This window comes from Helianthus annuus, chromosome 17 (assembly GCF_002127325.2).
Source record: "Helianthus annuus cultivar XRQ/B chromosome 17, HanXRQr2.0-SUNRISE, whole genome shotgun sequence".
In the NCBI taxonomy this organism is placed as follows: Eukaryota; Viridiplantae; Streptophyta; class Magnoliopsida; order Asterales; family Asteraceae; genus Helianthus; species Helianthus annuus.
The window spans coordinates 49733647-49757039 of record NC_035449.2 but is presented as its reverse complement, the minus strand read 5'-3'; the positions used below and the strand labels follow the sequence as shown (position 1 = coordinate 49757039).

The following is a 23393-nucleotide window of genomic DNA, read 5'->3' as shown; positions in this document are numbered from 1 at the left end:
ATGCTTGTTGATTATCAGCCCGTTCCAGTCACTTCCGAGCCTGTTCTTGCCATCGACCCTGTTACTACCTCTGATACACCCGTTGTTGCACCACCAGCCGTTGAGATACCCGATCCCATGGCTATTTTTGATGACCTTGCACCATTCGCTACCCACATGGACCCGAGGTATGCCCACTCCAGCAATGGGTGGATTGAGGAGGATGACTACCCTCCGTACGTAGTCCCAGTCACTCCCCCTCCCGCACCTATCGCTGTACCATTCGATGCTCCCTTGTTTCCTCCATCCACATCCGATACTCACCGTACTGACCTTCCTATCACCTTCCTTCAGGACATTCCTCCACCCCAACCTGGGGAGGGATCGTCGAGCCAGCTTTTCGGGCACACCCCATTCATGCCAGAGGTTAGCCAGTTCTTACCGCAGGTCCCTTATTCAGATTTTGTTCCACCAGTGTCACTTTCTGCACCTTTCGAGACCCAGTTACCCCACGTCACTTCACAGTTTGTATTTACCCCACACATTACACTTCCGGTTTCAGCCCCGATGAGTGAACCATCCCTATGGTCAGCACCCCATGTCATGCCTGTATCTGACACTTATCATCCATTTTATGACGGATTCTCTGTGGAGGACACGCTCACGTCGCTGCAGTTACGGCGGGACGCCTTGCGGCAATGTGTCCAGCGATTGGAGAGAACTCCACATCCTCACTGTCCCTGTCAGACTCAGTTTTCAGCATCGCACACTTCTTTTCCCTCATTTCAGGATTCAGACGTTCATTTCCTCCCTCTCGATCGACAGGTTGCTTTCGTGTTACGTTTTGCCTATGCACTTGAGGAGGATTTGGTGCAGTTGCGCCGATTGATTTTCTCTCATTTTCCACCTCCTCCTCCACCGTCAGCTTAGGGATATACTCGGGGCAACAGGGATTTCAGACCATCGACAGACCAGCTACTCTTAGTGGGAAGACAGTGCTAGAGCCATGATTATGAAGACTTTTTTTTGAAGACCACGATTTTGATTTTTGGTTTATTTGTTATTGTACTCAGACATATATTTTGACACATGGTAAAATTGTGAGACTGTATTGGTGGTTTGTTTATGAAACATTAATCGCAAGTCCTTTAATTCCATGCATTGTTGATCATTTGTTATGGTTATGACATGAGATGTTATGTGGATGATGAATGTTACAATGTATACGTATAATTACTATACTTACTATGACCTGACCAATATGGAACATCCTCTAGGAAATGCCTCCTCGACGTGACGCACGCATGCCGACTAACCAGGCAGAACTACAAGGAATCATCGCTGCCGCTATTGCGCAGTATGCTGCTTCTCAAGGAGAAACAAGCGGCAACATTTCGAACAGCAACAACAACCCTCCCAACGGTTGTACCTACAAGCAATTCCTGGATTGTAAACCCTTGAACTACGACGGCACTAGGGGTGCTGTTGCTTTCGTTAGGTGGACAGAGAAGACGGATTCTGTTATAAGGATGAGCAAGTGTGCTCTCGAGCACCAAGTTACGTACATCTCAGGGCTCTTTCTTGACGGTGCCCTATCTTGGTGGAACCTTCAAGTACAGACTCTGGGGGAAGCAGCGACGTATGCTATGACATGGACTGAGCTGAAGGAGATCATGAGGAAGAAATACTGTTCTCGGGCCGAGATACAGAAACTGGAAACCGAGTTCTGGCACCTCAAAATGGACGGCACAAAGATTGTTGAATATGTGCAAAGGTTTCACGACTTGTCACGCGTTGTACCGTATATGGTTGAGTCTGAGTTTAAACGCATTGAGCGTTTCATCTGGGGATTGGCACCCCAAATCATGAGCATGGTAACGACGTCCAAACCCCCAACGATTACCGAAGCCATTGATCTCAGTGTGGCACTTACAGAGGAAGCCATCAGATTGAACAAATTTTCAATCTTTGAACCGAAAAAGAAGGAAAAACATGTTGAATCGTCGCCAAGTGAGAACAAGAGGAAGTTCTCAAATTTTAAAAAGGGCACCAGCAGTGTTAACAAGAGGGAAGAAGGAAGTGCACCAGCCAGGTCCGGAACTGGTGCCGAAAACAGAGGAAGAGGATACATGGGCACTCTGCCCAAGTGTAGTACATGTCAGTTCCATCATCCCGGCCCGTGCCGACTCAGAAAGTGTGAATCTTGCGGGAAGACAGGCCATTCGAAGGAGACGTGTTGGGTTGGATCAGGCCAAGGTGGCCAAAGGGGTTACAACAACAACAACAACCGCGGTAATGGAAACAGACCGCAAGGAAATAATGGGGGAAGCGGAAATCGTGGGAATGCCCCGAATCAAGCTGGTAACCGGGGAACAAACGGAAATCGAAATGGAAATGGGAATGGCCGAGGACCAGGATGCTTCAACTGCGGGGACGTTGGGCACTTCAAAAGGGAATGCCCAAAGATAAATCAAGCTCAAGGCCGAGTTTTTAACATTGGTGCGAGGGAAGCGCGCCAAGATCCGAATGTTGTCACTAGTACGTTCCCTATAAATCAACGCTATGCATCTGTGCTTTTTGATACTGATGCCGATTATAGTTTCGTATCGTTAGACTTTAAGAACATGCTTGGGTTAACCGCTAGTAAGTTAGACGTTCCGTACTCTATTGAATTGGCGAATGGAGAACTAGTGGAAACAGGTGAAGTTATTAGGGGATGCATGATAGAACTGGGAGGACACGAATTTACGCTAGACCTACTGCCAGTCGAGTTGGGAAGCTTCGACGTGGTAATAGGGATGGATTGGCTGTCTAGCAACAAAGCCGAAGTGGTTTGTCACGAGAAGACCATCCGCATTCCAATGGCCGATGGAGAGACGATTGTAGTTCACGGAGAGAAGCGCGATACGCCATTGAGGATCATTAGCTGCTTGAAAGCTAGGAAGTGTTTGCAGAAAGGATGTGTTGCCTTCTTGGCACATATCGTTGATAAGGAGGCCGCTGAGCCAAAGATCGAAGACATTCCTGTCGTGAGGGAATATCCTAAAGTCTTTCCAGAAGACTTGCCAGGATTGCCGCCTCCAAGACAAGTCGAATTCCACATTGACTTAGTTCCAGGCGCCGCGCCTGTGGCTAAGGCACCTTATCGACTTGCACCGTCGGAGATGCAAGAGCTGTCGACACAACTCCAAGAGTTGTTAGACAAGGGATTCATTAGACCAAGCTTCTCGCCTTGGGGAGCTCCAGTTTTGTTCGTTAAGAAGAAGGATGGAAGTTTTCGCATGTGTATAGACTACCGCGAGCTTAACAAGTTGACTGTCAAGAACAGATATCCTTTGCCAAGGATCGATGACCTGTTCGATCAACTACAAGGTTCAAGTTTTTACTCAAAGATCGATCTAAGATCAGGTTATCACCAGTTGAGAATACGAGAGGAAAGTATTCCCAAAACTGCTTTTAGAACTCGATATGGACATTACGAGTTTCTGGTTATGCCGTTTGGGTTGACAAACGCTCCAGCAGTTTTCATGGACTTGATGAATAGAGTCTGCAAGCCGTACCTCGACAAGTTTGTAATCGTATTCATTGATGATATTTTGATCTACTCGAAGACGAAGGAAGAGCACGAGCAACACTTGAGAGCTATTCTAGAGCTGCTTAAGAAGGAGAAGTTGTACGCTAAGTTCTCGAAGTGTGAGTTTTGGTTACGCGAAGTCCAGTTTCTTGGACATGTGGTTAATGGAAGTGGAATCCATGTGGATCCCACAAAGATCGAGGCGATTAAGAATTGGGAGTCACCGAAAACGCCAACCGAGATTCGGCAATTCTTAGGTTTGGCTGGGTATTATCGAAGGTTCATTGAGGATTTTTCCAAAATCGCTCAACCTCTCACCGCACTTACTCAAAAGGACAAGAAGTTTGATTGGAGCGATAAGCAAGAAGAAGTGTTCCAATTGTTGAAGAACAAGCTTTGTGACGCACCGATTTTAGCTCTACCCGAAGGCACGGACGACTTCGTGGTGTATTGTGGCGCCTCGAGTCAGGGTTTAGGCTGCGTGTTGATGCAGCGACAGAAAGTTATAGCTTATGCTTCGCGCCAGCTGAAAGTGCATGAGAAGAACTACACCACGCATGACTTAGAGTTAGGCGCCGTAGTGTTCGCATTGAAGATCTGGCGACACTACTTGTATGAAACAAGATGTACAATCTTCACTGATCACAAGAGTTTACAGCACATTTTTGATCAGAAGGAGCTTAATATGAGACAGAGACGCTGGGTTGAGTTGTTAAATGACTACGACTGTGAAATCAAGTATCACCCAGGAAAGGCGAATGTAGTTGCTGACGCCTTGAGTCGAAAAGAAAGGATTAAGCCCATAAGGGTTAGGGCTTTAGAAATGATTGTCCAGACAGACCTCCCGTTGCGCATTCGTGCCGCGCAGAGAGAAGCTTTGAAAGAAAGCAATATTGAGGATGAGTATCTCCATGGAATGGAGAAACAGTTAGTGCCAAACAAGGAAGGAACCTTGCGTTTCATGAATCGAATTTGGGTTCCTCTGTTTGGAGGATTGAGAAAGGTTATATTCGATGAGGCTCACAAGTCACGGTACTCGATTCATCCAGGAGCAGATAAAATGTACCAAGATCTTAAGGATTTCTATTGGTGGCCTAGGATGAAAGGCGATGTTGCAGTATATGTTGGCAGATGCTTAACGTGCGCCAAGGTTAAAGCCGAGTACCAGAAGCCTTCAGGTCTCCTGCAACAACCTGTAATACCCCAATGGAAATGGGAACAGATTTCCATGGACTTCATAACGAAATTGCCAAAGACGCCCAAGGGCCATGATACAATTTGGGTAATTGTAGACCGACTGACAAAGTCTGCGCACTTCCTGCCGATCAAGGAAAAGGACAATACGAGTAAACTGGCTGAAATATACATGAGGGAGATTGTTGCACGTCATGGAGTGCCTCTCTCGATTATCTCTGATAGAGATGGACGCTTCGTATCAAGGATTTGACAGTCCTTCCAAGAAGCATTTGGTTCTCAATTGAATCTGAGTACAGCGTTTCACCCACAAACGGACGGCCAGAGTGAACGAACGATTCAGACATTGGAAGATATGCTGAGAGCATGCGTAATGGACCTAGGCGGTAGCTGGGACAAACACTTACCCTTGGTCGAATTTTCATACAACAACAGCTACCACACCAGCATTGGAGCAGCACCGTTTGAAGCTCTTTATGGACGCAAGTGTCGATCACCGCTATGCTGGGCGGATGCGGGGGATAGACAGTTGGTTGGCCCCGAAATGGTTCAGGAAACAACCGACAAGATCTTTCAAATTCGGAAACGCATCGAGGCAGCCCGCGACAGACAGAGAGGCTACGCAAACCAAAGAAGGAAACCTTTGGAATTTCAAGTCGGGGATATGGTTTTGTTAAAGGTTTCACCCTGGAAGGGTGTGGCACGCTTTGGAAAGCGTGGGAAACTGAATCCGCGCTACATTGGTCCTTTCAAAATTCTGCAAAGGATTGGACTTGTAGCATACAAGTTGGACTTACCTGCGGAACTTAATGGTGTTCATGATACATTCCATGTATCGAACCTAAAGAAGAGTCCGACTCAAGAGACAGTTGTCATTTCTGCTGACGAGGTTCATATCGACGACACACTCCACTTTGTTGAGGAACCGGTTGAAGTTACGGATTGGAAGATTAATAAGACACGCCGGAGTAGTGTCAAACTCGTTAAAGTTCGATGGAATGCACGACACGGCCCGGAGTTCACGTGGGAGCGTGAGGATCGTATGAAGGCCAAGTACCCACATTTATTCCCCAAGACCCCTGCAACTAGAAGTAGAACTTAAAATTTCGGGACGAAATTTTCTTAACAGGGGGAGAATGTGACAACCCGTACAATTACAGGTACTGTACAAATTAAGTAACCCTAATTATGTGTCACACCCCAACCAATGGCGGAAACATCGGGATGAGACGAAGTGTGAAGATTGCTCGAGACATCATAACGCTATTTGTGACAATAATTTAATAATCCAAATTTCATTTCCAAAATAAATGTCAAAACATTACAAGAAAAGCAAATAACAACATTGTTCAACATAACATAAACAAAATTGATACAACACTTTAAACCTAAACGTCTAAGTGAGTATTTAGGCATCTTTGCTATCCGTTTTCATTTGATCATCATCAACCTGTAACATGTTTAAAAATACAATTCAATGCAAAAGCAAAGGCGAGTATACAAGTTTGGTACGTACATAGCATAAGTTAAAAAGTGTGATCAATTCCTCATGGCAAGCATATGATTCAAGATAAACCTTAAATATGGCATGTGTCTAACATATCAAACCAAGAAAACGCAATATGCTCAAGACATAACCTCAAGTTTACGGGCGGGTCGTTAATCCTATAGCGCTACATATGTCAAGGTTTGGCTCGTACGAAGTTAATGATAAGTTCAACACATAAGAATAACCCAAGTTTAAAGTATCAAGTCATCACGTATACAAGCATGTTATAGGAACGTTCATGTGTTTAACAAAGTGTTCATGTGTAAGTTAATAGGTAAACATGTTACACCCCAAAAGTGGTAAAAGTAAAAAGGGGGAAATACGAGTATACTCACGGTTTACAAGTGGTGACTTGAAATTCCGAGAGCAAGTTTGTAGATGAATTAGTTCGGAGCACCTTGTCCTTCTACACAAGGAAACGTAGGTGTGTGAGTTTGGCGTATAACGGAAGATTATAGATTCGGAGTTTTTAATATATAGAAAGTAACATAGGTGAAAATAATCATCTTGTACGCATAACTCTTGTTCTTGACACTATTGAAACTCAAAAGAGTTGGTATGATTTCATGGATTCTAAGATCCATTAGAGTCGTAACAAGGGCATGGTCATAGATGATGTAACGTCCACTTAACAAATAACTATTAAGTCATCATCAAGTCTTAGTTACTTAGATGTATACATATAGAATAACTTAGATATTATATAGTTTACAAGTCTTATGATTCAAGCATGAGGTAGGAGATTAATGTCTCCATTTAGGTACCTCTTTGTGTCATAGAATACATACATGAGGTAGGAAGAACAAGCTTCCATTTAGGCACCTCTATTGTTCACCACTACACTTGTTGTTATAAACAACAAGGAGGGTCATGAACATACAAGTATCAAGGTATTAACAACAACTAATCTATAGCAAAACATCAAGTAATGAGTGGATTCTTATGAAGGATAGCCCAAGCTAATCCAACCATCACACATTCAACAAGTTTCACACTTGAACATTACTTGTGGGTAAAACCCTAATTAAAAACAGAAAGTTTATGAGGTTTTAACCTCTGATTTAGATGTCTCAACCTTGTTTTTAAGCTTAACCAACCATGGGATAAGTTGTAAGCATTAGGACATAGGTATGAGATGTGTTGGACACAAGTTGCATAGATTTAAACAAGTTTTTGATGAACATAAAAACAAACAGAAAGTTTATGGACTATTTCGGGGCATTTCCAGGTCTGATTTCTCCAAGGAGAAGTCTAGGAATCGAACCCCATGATTATACAAGCAAGTAGGAAAAAGAATCGAGTGAATCGGATAAGAATTGAGTGAGTTATGCTCATTTTCGTGAAGGGGTGTCAATCTACTCGAACCTTTGCTTTCAGCTACGGTTTGGAGGATGTTTTGAGAGTTTTTAGTGTTGCAAAAGTGGTAGGGAGGCTGGTTATAAGTGGTATTTATAGGGGGAAGGATTAGGGTTTCAATGGGTTGGGCTTTGGAAGTGTTTAGAAGGGGTTACACCTTGAAACTAGCCCATAAAACCCAACTATATGGGGCTGAATTTTGCTGAATTTGGGCTGCCATGTTTCTTTAGTTTTTTATTTTTTTAAAACATTATAATGAGTAATTTTATTAGTTAAGTTGTGTAATAATATGCAACAATGTTTCCCCTAACTTGTAACAAGGTGAAATATGAAATAAAACATGATTTAACTAGGCAAAAAGTGTAATGTACAAGTATGTAACATGTTTGTAAGTAACAAGTATATGTCACATATTTACAAGTTCAACATATGTTTGTAAGTATCACAAAGAAGTATCAAATGATCTCATGATTAATCGTATTATGGTGTATGTATAGTATGTAACAAGGAAATGCAAGTTTTCATTCATGATCAAAATCTCGAGTTTACAACGAGTACTAGAAGGAACGAGTACAATGATACAAAGCTTCCAAAATTAGCAACACGAGTAAGACAAGCTATAAATAGAAAGTACAAAACACAGGGCGTTACATTATGTGCTTAATGACTGTGCTTGACTACATCTGACACTTTAAACTGCTTACTGATTCATGTTATATACATACAGTCACTCTATCCATTCATACAGACTCTTAGTGACAAACCTGATGCACAAAACACAGTTAGCACAGTAAGCGGATAACTCAGACACATGCTGACAATGCCAGTACTTAGACAGATACTATTTTTAGGCCAGTGTGCCAGGGATAAAACACTACACCAGTATGGAGTGTAGGGAGGTAAGGACCATAAGACTATGTCACTAGGTGATAGTTTGAGTGCCGGAAAGTACCTAAAACGCAATTTAATTACAGAATTCCGCACTTTCAGTAACAATTCAGCTTTTAACACACTCATATTATACAGAGTATTGACTAAATGGTCCTGGACACTTTCCTAAGTGTTGGAATTAATTTCGTTACAAAAAGATGCACAAAAGACGCTTTACGGGACAATTAAACGCTTTAACAGAACGATGCGAAACCGAACAACCAGACATTACCCGAGACATGAAAATATTGTTAGAAATATTATTTTATTATTTTAAATTAATCATGGTCACAAAAATCCCCATGCACCATGTAAACATGACATACACCCACTATACTTGTAAATACCCTTAACCTTTTAATAATTACCTACTAATTAACAAAAATTTACACTTTACCACCCCCATAACCGAAAATCTGCCCAAATAATTAGAGAATATTTTGTTTAAATCTTGTGTAAGGCAAATCTCACTTCCATTGGCCAATAGAATGGAGTATGATTACCCTAACTCCTAGTAGTGCATATTTCCAAGGGAATGTCATCATTTCAAAGGCAACAACCAATCTTCTCCTCTCTCTCTCTCTCTTAATTTTCGGCCCATATACCCCCCCCCCTCCTCTCTCATAACCGAAAATCACCACCATCATCTTCACATCTCCATCTTCTTTAGGGGCGTGAATTTCTGACACGACCCGAAAACCCGACACGAACCTAACACGAAATTTGCGGGTTTAGGTTTAGTCTAAACGGGTTCGGGTCAGTTCCAGGTTGAACCCGTGAACCCGTTTAGGTTAACGGGTCGGGTTCGGGTCAACCTGGTCGGGTTGGCGGGTTGACCCGTTTAACACATTTATACTTATATTATATTTTTTACAATATATTTTGTGTCATAAATTAAATGGGGTGTGTATTTTATGCAATGATTATAACTTAAAAAGAGAAATTAACATAGAGTTTATAATTTAAATATGATATTATTATATACATTTGCTTTTTTTAAATAAATTTTAATTTTAATATAATCATTTTAGAAAAAAAATAAAAAAATTCGGGTTGAACAGGTCGTGTTCGGGTTCTTATGTATGATACGATTTTCGGGTTCGGGTCGGGTTTGGGTTTGTGTAAAATTTTCGGGTTCGGGTCGGGTTGAACCCGCCAACCCGCGAACACGACCCGTTTAGCACCCCTAATCTTCTTCCACTAAAAGCTCTCTTTCAAGTTGTGAAGATCCTCCATAGAAGTGTGAAGTTGAAGTGCTCTCAAGAAGTCTTGTTCAAGCTTTTCTCACCATCATTCTTCATCATCCTTGCACTAAGAATACAACCCTAGCCTTGTGCTAGTAGTAAGTCCCTTCATACTCTTGTTCCACATTGATTCTTATTACGATTTGTTGAATGTTCATGACACACACAAAGCTTAAACACTAAAATGTGAACTTAAAATTCTGCCTAAAAACCACATTTAAAAAGGTTGTGTTAGGTTGAAATCTGAATGATTTAGGGTTGGTTAAAGCATGATTGAAGTTTTTAACATTTGTTCATCAATAAACCATGATTAGGATCTTCGTTTATGCACTTTTGGTCACTTCTACAACTTAAACAGCTTGCTGAGTTGGATTTCCAGCCAACTTCAACAGGCTGTAACGGGATCATTCTAAATTGAAAAGTGGATTTTCTGAAGCCTAAAATGAGTATTTTGGAATAACTAAACAAATGGCACTGGAATCGTAATTTTTCGAGACCGTTTACTATTTTTAAAAGACTATTTTTGGACAGCAGCTCAAGCTGCATTTTTATTTCAGAAAAAAGTATGTTATTTTCAGAGTCATAACTTAAAACCTGAGTAAAATCAACTCATGGAATTTTTACAGTAGATAGACACCATTGTCAGGACGACCCTCCAACTGGAATTTCGTCAAACGGACTTACGGTTAATTTTTAGTGAATATTTCCGTAAACTGCAATCAGAAGGTAACAAATCTGATTGCAGTCGAGAAAATGATTTTCTATAAAATATGGGTAACGAATTGGACTTTGATATGTTTACACAATAAACTTTGGAACATATGTGACATTCTGTAAAAATTTGAGAATTTTTAGAAAAGGTTAACTATTTTAGAAAAATCCTCGAAAACAGTCCGGTTTCGAGTAATAAAGCTGAAATGAAGTATGTAATGTTTTGTATGTCTATATGTTGGTTTGGTTATTGAAAATGAACTATTGGATATATATAAAAGAAAATGATATGCTATTTAAGAATGGACACCTCTATTTACAGAGGAGACTCTGCCGAAATTTTCCGAGAATCCGAACACTTAGTAAAATATTCGAGAAAATAGATACGAAATAGTTGTCTAACTATTTTTCTAAGAACGATATTTAAGTTAAAATAATTATTATTGTTTTAACAAAATAATACCAAGTAACATAAATCAAAACACTAAACTCTAAGCCAAGGCACGACCCGTTCGTCTAATAGACATTAGTACGTTGTAGGTTGTCGTGTAGCGGAAAGAGTTTAAGTTCGAGTCAAGACGCACTACGGTGAGTTCATGACCCCCTATTCCTTTACTGTTTTTGGTTTTATACTTCGGGGGTGGAATACATGTTTGCAGATTATTTCAGACATTTTATTATTGGTATGATTAGCTTAAGGAGGGGTTTTTATTACGCGATCAAGTGAGTGGTGGGCATGACACTTAAGGCCATTAATCCTCATAGTAGGACCACGGGACATGAGTGATAGATCTATTTGGGTGTAGCGAGCCCACACCCATGAGGCCGGGGGCCCATAGTGGTGACTATGTCTTCATACCGGAGACAAATTTGCTAGGTTTGAGTCTTCCTGCATCATTCACATATACTATTGGATTTGCAACCCAATGGTGATCATTTTTCCTTATTGCTACATACCAGGGACTATTTTACTTACAGACTTATTAAAACGGTTTATACACACAGACTTACACATGAACTCGCTCAACTTTTTGTTGACTTTTTAAACTACATGTATTTCAGGTAATTAAGTTGGATCTGGCAAGTGATGCATGTTTAGCTGCGTACTAAATAAGGATGTCATCCGGAGTCGTAGGTTTGGGAAGTGTAACTCTTTCCTGGACGAGTTGCATGTCTCAAGTCCTTGTGTCGTTGGTAGCTTTTCGTCAAGTCTTATGAACTCATTTTTAAACAAGTCATGTTTTGTAAACGTATCGTGTGGTTGATGTTTTTGTTTTAAAACAATATGTTATGTATTTTTAATCATTTTAATGGATGAACATCAAGTATTTTGATCATATAGCATGTTGTGATTGTTGCTATGGTATTAAGAAGTCACACCAAACAAACCCACGCTTCCGCAAAAGCCAGGGTGTGACAGAGGGTACGGAGATTTTCAGGACAGCCACTTTGGCGCAGAGTGACTTCAACCGAATCAAACCATTGAAACATGGCGGTAGGGCTATCTTCCCCGGTGATTTCTTTTGGTCCGCATACCTTGAACTGTTTGAAGCTGAAAACAGTCTTGTTAGCATCTTTAGGAGCTTCGGTTCGCGACTCCTTAGACGATTTGCTGACGTTTTCATACACCTCGCTTACAGCTTTTGCCACTTGCTTGGCGATGATAACAGCAAGACGACAGTCTCTCTTTTCTTGGCGGGTAAGAGGGGTTCGGTGTCCAGATGACGACATGGTCTGCAACAGACATTGTCGTAGGTCTCAGACACAACAAATCGAATCTCACCTCACACGTCTACTACTTACTAAAGCTCAGGAACACGATAAGGCATGAATCACATAAACACATAGGCAAAAAACCACAGATTCACGTAATCACAAAAGCACAGAAGCACATAGAGCACAGAATCACAGAAGCACATAAGCACATAGGCATTTAATCACAGATGCAGTCAGAATACAGAAACCTATCATTCAAAGCTCGCGTGTCGTTCGTATGTTCGGTCGCGATTAGCATTTCGAGTAGCATCGTATCGTATCGTCGTATAGCGTGTTGAGTAGTATAGTATAATCGTGTATCATAGCATAATATTGTCTAAAACTGCAGCGACTTGTTAGCGTCTTGAGATAGAATAGCAATGCGATTCGTGCGTGTCGATCGAAGTGATAGCAAAAATCGAATAATTCTCCAAAAATTTAAACACATAAACAGATATATACACATAAAACATATAAAATCGACGAATGATCAGAGTAGGCAATTGCGGGCTCAGAATCGAAACACATAAAATCGAGAAATAGATTGTCTGCGGCTATTAGACACTGACTACCCAAAGCGATTCGACTATTCACAATAGACTTGTCGTCACATTTCGACTTTCGGGATTGTGTCTCTGCCTCGTTTCTTGGGCATGCAGCACGCATTCCCTAGGTCATACTCGTGAGTTCAGGTCGTTGGAGTCCGTCGAGGCTTTGGTGAGATAAAATAAAATTTCGGAGCAAGTTGTCAAGGTTAGGGTTTCACCCCTAGCTTAGCAACTTCTTCCTTGCTTTAGCAAAATTGAGGGGATTATTTATCAAAATATGGATTCCACTCCTGATTTGGTATAATTCTCCTTGTTTATTAAAGAAATGAGAAAATCATTGATAAATTGGTAAAGTCAGCATTGTTCAAACTATTTAGTCGAGAGTTTGCGGTTTTCACACCTAATCTCGACTAAATCGCTTGACTCTATTCGAAAATTCGAGTGCAGTGATAGCAAAGAGTAACAGGATATAGCACATAAGCTTTGGTCTATTGGTTCCTAACTATAGTCTAGGTCTCTAAGACAGCGACCCGGACTAGGTCGTGTCTTACCTAATTCCCTATAGTTATGGCTCTGATACCAATCTGTCACACCCCAACCGATGGCGGAATCATTGGGGCATGGCACTGAGCGAAACAGATTGCCCAGAAGTTTCCACAACAACTATCATTACTATTTAGTTTAATTAATACGTCCCATACCGTATCCCAAATAGTAAAACAAATTATTACAGATAACAACTAGTCAAATGTTCTGTTCCGACAACTCAGATTCAAATATGAATATTGATCAAATGCTTCTAGAGACTCGATCTGCAAGATCTACAGACAACTATGCTCTAGACGCTTATTCTAAGCTCGCCTTCCTAGCAGATAAGCATCCTAATTGCCTGTCACATACGTTAAAATAAAGTCAACACATAAAATGTAAAGGTGAGCATACAACTTTGATAATAGCATATAGAGTTCGAAATAGTTTACGCATAACCAGCACGTACACAGAGGAAAACGAAGCATGTTAATTATCGACATGGATCTATCGATACCAATGACTGCGGGTTCACTGCCCGAGGCAGTTCGCAATACATGATTACCACCGTAATCCATGCAAGTAATTGTCCTTAACAACCCCCGTGTGAACGGGTGCTGAGTCCAAACTATAGTATTACGTCGTTAAGGCAGGTAGACACCATTCCACGTGTAAACATAACAACAAACATTCATTTAGTCACGTAATACATGCAGAACGGTTAGCGTTTAAATAATTGAGTAGTGTGTTCGATTGTGATTTAGATAAGTGACGTATGTAACACCCAAAAGTCCTAAAGCAAAAAGGGTTCGAGTATACTCACAGCGATTGACTGATGGATTGAAGGGAGCGCTTGAGAGTAGGGTTAGCCTGAATAGTTCGATAGGATAATGATGAGTAACGCGTAAAATGGAAACAAGTGATGATGGGTCGAACAGCCTGGTCGATCGAACTGTAGGTTCGATCGAACGGGTTGTTTGTTCGGTTAGACAGTCCGTTCGGACAACCTGTTCGATCGGCCGGTAGGCTCGATCGGTTGGACTGTTCGAGTGGATTGTTTCTTCCTTTGAGTAGGATGTGTTTGTGTATGATGGCTTGTCCTTTTGAAGTTTTCGTTGTAGTATTTGAGAACATTAAAGTGTTCTTACCTTTCAGGTCGATCGATCGAACAGGCCGTTCGATCGGCCGGCTTAACCGATCGGTTAGACACTTCAGTAGTAAGTCCTCAGCAGGATGTCACCTGATCAAACAACATGTTCGATCGGGTGGCACTCCAATACGTCGAACGAGTTGAAAAATCGATTAAGGGTTGAAGCATAGTATCTCATGATTTGAAGAGTAATGTTATCAACAGTCGTTCGATCGAACATCACTTCGTTCAATACTATACTTCATGAAATTGTTAAAGACTGGGGCCATGTGCTAGCCGATCGGCTGGCCTAGTCGATCGGCTGACATGTCCGATCGGTTGGGCTGTTCGTTCGAACAGCCTGTTCGATCGGTCAGCATTCTGACCTGGTCGGCCTGTTCGTCTCACACTTGGCTGTTCTGATTGTTTGACGTTATATCGAGGTATTTTGACAACGAGCTGAACCATGGCACCTTCGTTCTTACTTGTTTCCCCTGCTCGGACAGGAATCACCCAAGTCCAGCCGGTGAACGTTTCGGAACGGTAGTTTAACGTTTAACCCGAAATCGGTGAACCTCGTAGATAGAATCCGAATCTTGAACCACGCAACCATTAGAATGATTAGTGAGTTGGCTCAAGCTCCGTTTCTACCGGTTTGAAGGCATTGAGTGTAAAAGAGTTGAAAGAAAGTTGGAAATCCTTCTTTCAATCCTTCACACCATGTAAATGTTCAGATCTATGATAGATCTTAGTTTGTTTATGTGGAAATCGGCTAGATCCAAGTGATTCTTGGTGGATTGAGGCCAAAACATGAAGTTCTTGAAGAACACCATGATGACATCATCCTAGAATACTTAGATCTTGATGATTTCATGGTTAAAAGTTAAGATTTGAAAGATAGAAAGGTGTAGGAGTGTGTATTGATCAAGAAAGTACAAGATTTAGGATGAAATCTTACCGGCATTGAGAGAAATCTGAGAAATAGTGAAGAACACGAGCTGGTCGGGCAGATAGTTTCCAAAAGTGAAAAGAATGACAATGACAAGCCTATTTATAGGCTTCCAAAAGGGGAAAGAGCTGGCCGATCGGCCAGGCATCCCGATCGGACAGCCTGCTCGATCGGACAGTCCGTCCGATCGGCTGGGCTGTTCGATCGGCTAGGAGCCTGATCGATTCACAGCCTGCTTTGAGCGTTCGGTGCGACGATTTCTGATATTTCGATTTCGATTGAAGGCGATACGAGTACGATAGAGTTTGCTATTCAAATTACTTTTAATCCCAACCACTATATCTACATACAAGCATCTATATTTCACACTATCCTTTCGCTACCATTCATCATAATTCGATTTCGATTGAGTTTCGAGTTTCGATTCGATTGATCACCACACATAACATAAAGTAAGCACGCACAGGTAACACGTAAGGCGCACACACACGTAATATAACACCATCTTCACATAATTCGAGTTCGATTGATGATTCGATTAGCTTGATTATTGATTGATTGACTTTATCGCATTGCTACTTCCTACTATTCACAGTCGTAAAGCGTTTCGCGTCGATTAAACATTCGATTACTTCGATTCCTTTGATTTACAACACTTACTCCACATAATACAAATAATAAAACATAAAATAGACTAATTACAGTCAAAGAAGTCAAACTTGACTTAGACTTTGACTTTGGCATTTGAAAACACGGGGTGTTACAACGTGATTTGTATAATTTGTACATGTTGCACCCAAAGTGTGTAAAATGGTAAATGGGATCTAGTATACTCACGGTTTGCGTAGTAAATTCCACGAATGTGAGTTGACGTGTCTTGAGTTGGGAACACCGAAGTTACCCTAAGATGGGAAACAAAGGTGTGTGAGTTGCGGATTTGGTTAATTTGATTGGATTCGTAAATTAGAGGGCGGTTTATAAGTCATGGTAAAACGTAAAATAAGGTCGCATGAAAATGGTCATGCAAGGAGGTAGGATGATTAGCATCCATTAAACCTAATTATATGATCCACCAAAGCACAAAATAATCAACTTTGTTGATGATTTCGATTGGTCATGAATGTGAAATGATAAGAACTTAAACATACTAGATCTACAAACAACCAAGTGAGCAAGCTAGACCACTAGAGTCGGTGAGTACTATGATCCGACTAGAGTCGGTCGAGTCAAGGGTGGACACTAGACCACTCCAAGTGTAGTCGGTCGAGTCAAGGGTGGACCGTAGTTAGGAAATATTTTATCAGAGTAAAACACCACATTTTATATAAATAAGTATATTGGGGCCAGGATCATTTTAGAACCATAAATATTTACAGAACTCACAGAACTCCTAATAAACAATCTTTTTATTTATATATTTTTATGTTTAGGATAATTTTATCATTTATTATGTGTATTTTTACGATTACATACATGTTAAGAGTAATTTTATCATTTTTATATGTAATTTTATAATTACATATATGTAAACTAATTTTTTTACATATATGTAATTAGTTATGACACATATATATAATTTTGGCAATTAAACATATGTAAACTACTTTTAACATGTATGTAATCAAAGAAATACATATAATAGATGATAAAAAGATCCTAAATACAAAAACTTATATATAAAATGATTGTTTATTAGGAGTTCTGAAAGTTCTGTAGTTATTTGAGTTCTGAAATGAACTCAACCCTTGGGATAAAACCCAAGTTTTCATTACAAACTGATTTATCGGGGTAAACCCCATTTTATTGAAATAAAACATCTTCTTTATTTAGGTAACTTTCATAGCCACTTTTCCAAGCCTTCAGTGCTGTCCAGCTGGCTTCTAGTTAGCTTTCACATTTTGTTACCTGAAACGCGTTTAAAAACATTTTGTCAGTGGGAAATACTGGTGAGTGAATCCCAGTTTAATCAAGAAGAGTTTTATCAATTCACAGTATTGAGAGCGATTACAATGTTTATATCTACACAATTACTCATTCAGTATTGTCAATCCTAACCGGTGGGTCATATTACCCATTGGCTAACTCTTTGTCCAATGGTAACGTGTTCCACATTTTGTATACAAAACCCCAACATATTGGCAGTAATTGGAGAATTACAAAGACTCAATCACTGCTAATTATAATTTAAAATAAATAAAGGTTTTGTAAAATAGTTTGTAAAAAAGGTTTACAAAAAGGAGATTACTTACATGGCTGTCTTAGGTTTTCCTTTAGGATTTCCTGGTGATTATCTATAAATTATACAAATGCACACGTGTTAGTATAATAACCCAATATTTACATTAGTAATACCCTTCCCGAGACGACATTCCAACGACTACGTCGGGCAGAACCTCGACAGCCGTTATGGAACCCTAGATCAATCGGGCAGCGTATCTAATACGTAACAAGGGTTATGATACTTATAACGAGGCAGAAATTCGTTAATTAGGGGTTATTATACCTGAGAATAGTGGCTACACTATAGAATTTCGAGAGATAAAAGTTTTGGTGCGAGTTGGGACTGAAGGCCTGAGCTCCCAATTTATAGGAGTTGAATTTGAGTCCCTCGCGCTCCGCGTAAGAGGAAGCGGGGGCTTATGCGGCCCGCGACCTAGGCTTGTAGGGCCTAGCTATGACTGGTCACCACTTATAGCCTTGACACGATTGTGCCACGTGTCGGCTCCGGGTGAGGCCTCGTAGATGGGCTGTCGCACCCCGCGTAGAAGGTAGCCAAGGGCTACGCGGCCTGCCACAGACCAATAAAATTTGTTTTTAATTAATTTTAATAAAATAAAGGTATTCGGGGCCTATTTTCGTATACAAGGTGTATTTTAGGACATATTGGGACATTCTAATTATTTTAGGGATGTCGAAAATTATTTTAGGGTTGTTATAAAGTTCGCTGCAAAAACTGCGAAATCTTGGCTAGGTTCTGCGCAGGGGTAAAAACTGCCAGTTTTGAAAATATGCTGAAAACAGGTCCTCGTCGCGCCACGCGACATGACATGACAAGTGTGCTCCGTCACGTGGTGCGACGTAGCCCTGTTTCCACGAACTTGTTTTTATTTGTTGTTTTAAATCGCGTTGACCGTTTAACTTAAACACTAATGGTTTTTAGTGTTTATGATTGGTTTTCTTTAAGGCGGGAACCGAACAGAAGGACGATCAAACACGTGAAGAACTGAACACTCCTAAACCGCCAATTTCGCAGGAGCATTCTTTCGGGAAAGCTTAAGCATGATCATGTGAGACAGTTTTTGTGTATAAAATGTTATTATTTTTGTCTAGAAATTATTTGTGTAATAACACGTTAAGTCAGTTCGTCTGGGATGTCAGTCATCCCATGCTTGTTTGATATTCTTTAAAAAAAATCTGAGAAAATGGGTTAGTGTGTTACAGTTTTACGATCTGGGTTTTCATATATTTTTATGAAGTATAGCAATAGTATACTTATTTTAAAGATAAAAAAACACTTGTTTTGATGCAATTTTTATAAAAAAATAATGTCGCATGAAATAGTTATTAACGTTTTAAAACGTGAGAGAATTGGAGGAGAGAGTACTATTGCCTTGGATGGACTAGAATATCTTAAACAAACTCACACGTCTCTTTTTTTTTTTCAATTCCACCCGTTTAATCCTGACAATTTATTTTAAATTATCTAATAGATATGATTGCTTCTAACCTTCCTACCCAGAAAATCTTTCTATTATATCGTGGCCGTACATGTAGATATCGCATTTCACATTTGTACAATCTAAATAAATAAAAAGAAATGTTAGCTTAGCAAAATAGTAACTGTCTATGGGTCAAAATTGGTCCATTGACAAACATATATTCAAGAATAATTCTCCACTTGATCTACGAAGTCCGAAACCTCGATAGTCCAAGACTCCAAGATCCATTTCACACTTTGAATGATGCCAAAAATCCCCTCCTTTACACCATAAAAATGGAGACTTGTATGAAGATTCAAACTAATACTAATGTCTTAGAAACTGGATCAGTTTATTGAACTTGTCTACTAGTTGCCTAGTTGGATTGGTTTCATATGTCATAATTAATCAAAGTATATAGAAAATACGAAAAAGAAAAATCTAAATACATAGGAGACCTTTTAAAAGATAATAATAAATTTATTATCCATACCTGAAAATCAAGTTTAAGTGCTCAGCTACACCTCTCCTAATTTTCAAAAAAAAAGTTACACCTCTCCTTAAGACTACATATGTCAACTTAATTGATTAACGATCTATGAATAAAAAACATAGACCATAAACGTCCTCATTTACACCTCTCCAGCTCTCCTTAATACTACATATGCCAACTTTATTAATTAATAATCTATGAATAAAAAACATAGACCATAAACTCATAAAAGGTGCCCAAACTCTTATCATGATTAAGATCTCTCTTGGAGATCAATCCTTTATCCCTTAAGCTATACAAGTGACTGAGATACCTCCATCCCATACTAACTTGATCATCATCATACAACTCTTTTCGTCTTAGGACCGGATCTAACGGCCTACCTTTTGTTGTCATGTTTCAAAGATCACCGTTGGTGGCCTCGGAGTCTTAGGACCGGATCTAACGGCCTACCTTTTGTTGTCATGTTTCAAAGATCACCGTTGGTGGCCTCGGAGCACAACACCCCACCCGAATGTGGATCCAACATGCATCCTAATTGTCAAACGTCAATGATTGTTTTCATGTAAACATATATGTATAAAGTAAGAAATTTAAAGATAAAAAAAGGAAAGCTCGAATCTTAGTACGTAGTCGTCATTTTTTATTTAAATCTAGCTGTTAATTTAACTAATTCAAACGAAAGCTAGAATAAAAAAAATATACCTGCAATCGAACTTTCAATCTACGACAACCAGATTCAGAGACCCGGTCTAAATCGTATATTCGCAACTGATGATATTAAGCCACTTCCAATTAAAAATTACAGTACATCTTTGAAATAAAAATTGTAGCAATAAGATATTGCAAGTAGTATCAAATAAAGTATTCATGTTAATATTGATTTTATAAAAACTACTAATTTTCTGACAAATTGGATTTTAATAATTCAAATTATAAACCATTGAACAATAATGATATGAAAGACATGATCCATCAATAACACTCCTAACTTTTTTACTTTCGTTGCTAAGGACAATCATGCTATAACAAAAAAGTAATTCTGTTAGCCCCAGACTTTCATTTATGTCGTTCCAGAACAATTTACAATATCGATTGATAATAAAATTAGCCATTTGTTCATTAGACTATCGCTAGCGGTTTTGTTACCCCACTCCAAATGAAGTGTTCTCATTGGCTGATTAATGGGACACATATGCATATTTTGCATTCCACTCTCACACCCGTTACCATACTCAGGGTGAGCCCTTGCGCCCATGATGTGCCCAAGTGCTAATGTGGCTAGTGGCTTAGCGCCGACTATACACATAGACTCAGGGCAAACCAAGTTACGTTTTATTAGAGCGAAACTTGCTTAACAATGAAAGTGAAAGTTAAAAGAGTCATTGATCATATTCACAGTACGGATTATTGTTGACCAATAACTCATAAGTCATAGGTTAGACTATTAAAATCCAATTTGCATGTTATATATATCTTATAAGAACAAATCTTTTTTGTCTAAATATAGATACTATTCTCGATCTCTCCCCACACCATACCAACATGTTCACACTTGTCTTATTTTACATCACCCTATCCTTTCTTCTTACAACAATCCTACACCATAAACTCCGGCACACCATCCACACCACACCACCAACTTACGCCGTCATCGGCTGCCTGATCGCCTTCTACAACAACCGCCACCGTCTCCTATCATGGTACACCGATCTCCTCTCGTCCTCACCAACTCAAACCATCGTCATACAACGCCTAGGTGCTCCTAAAACCATCATCACAGCCAACCCACAAAATGTAGAACACATGCTCAAAACAAACTTCATTAACTTCCCCAAAGGCAAACCTTTTACCGACATTCTTAACGACTTTTTAGGGTTTGGGATATTCAACGTTGACGGAGAGTTATGGCATGCTCAGCGCAAGTTAGCAAGCCACCAGTTTACTTCAAGATTGTTAAAAGAACACATGGAAGTTAATGTTAAAGAAGCTGTGAAATCTAAGCTGCTTCCGTTACTAGATTCGTTCTGTCTAAATGTAAAACAAACAACTACATGTCAAGTTCCAAAACACGACTCGAAAACAAATACGGTGGTGGATTTACAAGAGGTGTTGAGAAGGTTAGGGTTTGATGTTGTGTGTAAACTCACATTAGGGTTTGATCCAAACTGTTTGGTGGATCATCAACATTGTTTTTCTGATAAAGTGCCGATTTTAAAAGCGTTCGATACCGCGGGGGAGATAAGCGCGAAACGGGCCGCGTTGCCGATCGCGGCCGTGTGGAAGTTGAAGAAAATGTTGCGGGTCGGGTCGGAGAAAGTGTTGAGAGAGTCCGTTAATGAGGTGCATGAATATGTTATGGAAATAATTCATGAACGTAAGAAAAATATTATTATTAATAAAGTCTATAAAAATCAAGATTTATTAAGCAAGTTGATAAAGGAAGGTGTGTGTGAAGAGTTAATCAGGGATATGATGATAAGTTTCATTATGGCCGGAAGAGATACCACGTCGGCGGCGATGACGTGGCTGTTTTATGCACTTTCTAAGAATTCACACGTGGAGGAAAACCTTGTAAATGAAATATGTTCAAAATTTAAGGATGATGAGTTTGATGATTTTAAGGAAATGAAGTACTTACAAGCATGTCTTTGTGAAACCATGAGGTTATACCCACCGGTTTCATGGGACTCAAAGCATGCGTTAAACGACGACGTGTTACCGGATGGGACGCGGGTTCAAGCCGGTGATCGAGTGACTTATTTTCCCTACGGTATGGGAAGGATGGAGAGTATATGGGGACCGGACCGGCTAGAGTTTAAACCGGACCGGTGGCTAGATAGTAAACTGGGGGAAAGTGGTGGTTTGAAGGAGGTGTCGGCTTACAAGTATCCGGTTTTTCATGCTGGTCCGAGAGTGTGTCTTGGTAAGGGGATGGCTAATGTGCAAATGAGTTATGTGGTGGGTTCGATAGTGAAACGGTTCGAGATTAGACAAGTGGGGTCGGGTGAGGGGGTGTATGTGCCGTCGTTGACGGCTCAAATGGATGGTGGGTTCAAGGTTGTGGTTCGAAGGAGACCAGAATGAGGTGTTGACACTTGTTAAGATGTCTTCTTCTTGCAGATCGACTACAGAGGTTTAGCTCACCTATTCTGTTACAGATGTTTGCAGATGTGGCGTTTACCTATGTAAAAACAAAGAGCACGTAACAATTGACATGAAAGTACAACTTGTATTGATTTTGTCTTCTGTTACTAACCTTTATTGGTTTTGGTCCATTTGGGTGGATGGGATGATATGATGGTGGAGCCGTGGAGGGAGTCACATGACTCACGTGAATATATACAGTATATTTGTTACTTTCTTTTTTCTTTCCATTTTTGTACATTGAGATTTCCCAATCTCATATTCTTCTTGTTATGTAGTATCGTTATGTTCTTTTCAATATTATTATGGTATTTTTGTCTAGTTAACATGATTCCAAAGAAATGAAAATGTCAACGTCAAATCTATTAACTTTTGAGAAAATAACACTAGTGACGATGTTAAAAAACCCTTGGATTAACTATTATATTTTAAGGAATTAACCCCGATGTTACACTCTAACTATTATACAAGCTTTAAGAAATATATGTGTTGAATCTCGATATATTGGTTATTTCGTTACGAATGAACATACATTTGTAAGGGAACTTTTATCCCGGTGTCTTTATTCTCTGTCCATACAGTTCGTCGCCATATGGCCCATATGTTAAT

General features: G+C 39.9%; 1 protein-coding gene across 1 annotated transcript; it reads left to right on the top strand.

Moving 5' to 3' along the window:
* Positions 1-1259: 1259 nt before the first annotated feature.
* LOC110925776 (cytochrome P450 94B3) lies at positions 1260-23105 on the top strand. Its single transcript, XM_022169618.2, has 2 exons — positions 1260-2340; positions 21148-23105. The coding sequence occupies exons 1-2, from the start codon at positions 1260-1262 to the stop codon at positions 22722-22724; spliced, it is 2658 nt and encodes an 885-aa protein (XP_022025310.2). The 3' UTR covers positions 22725-23105.
* Positions 23106-23393: the final 288 nt, after the last annotated feature.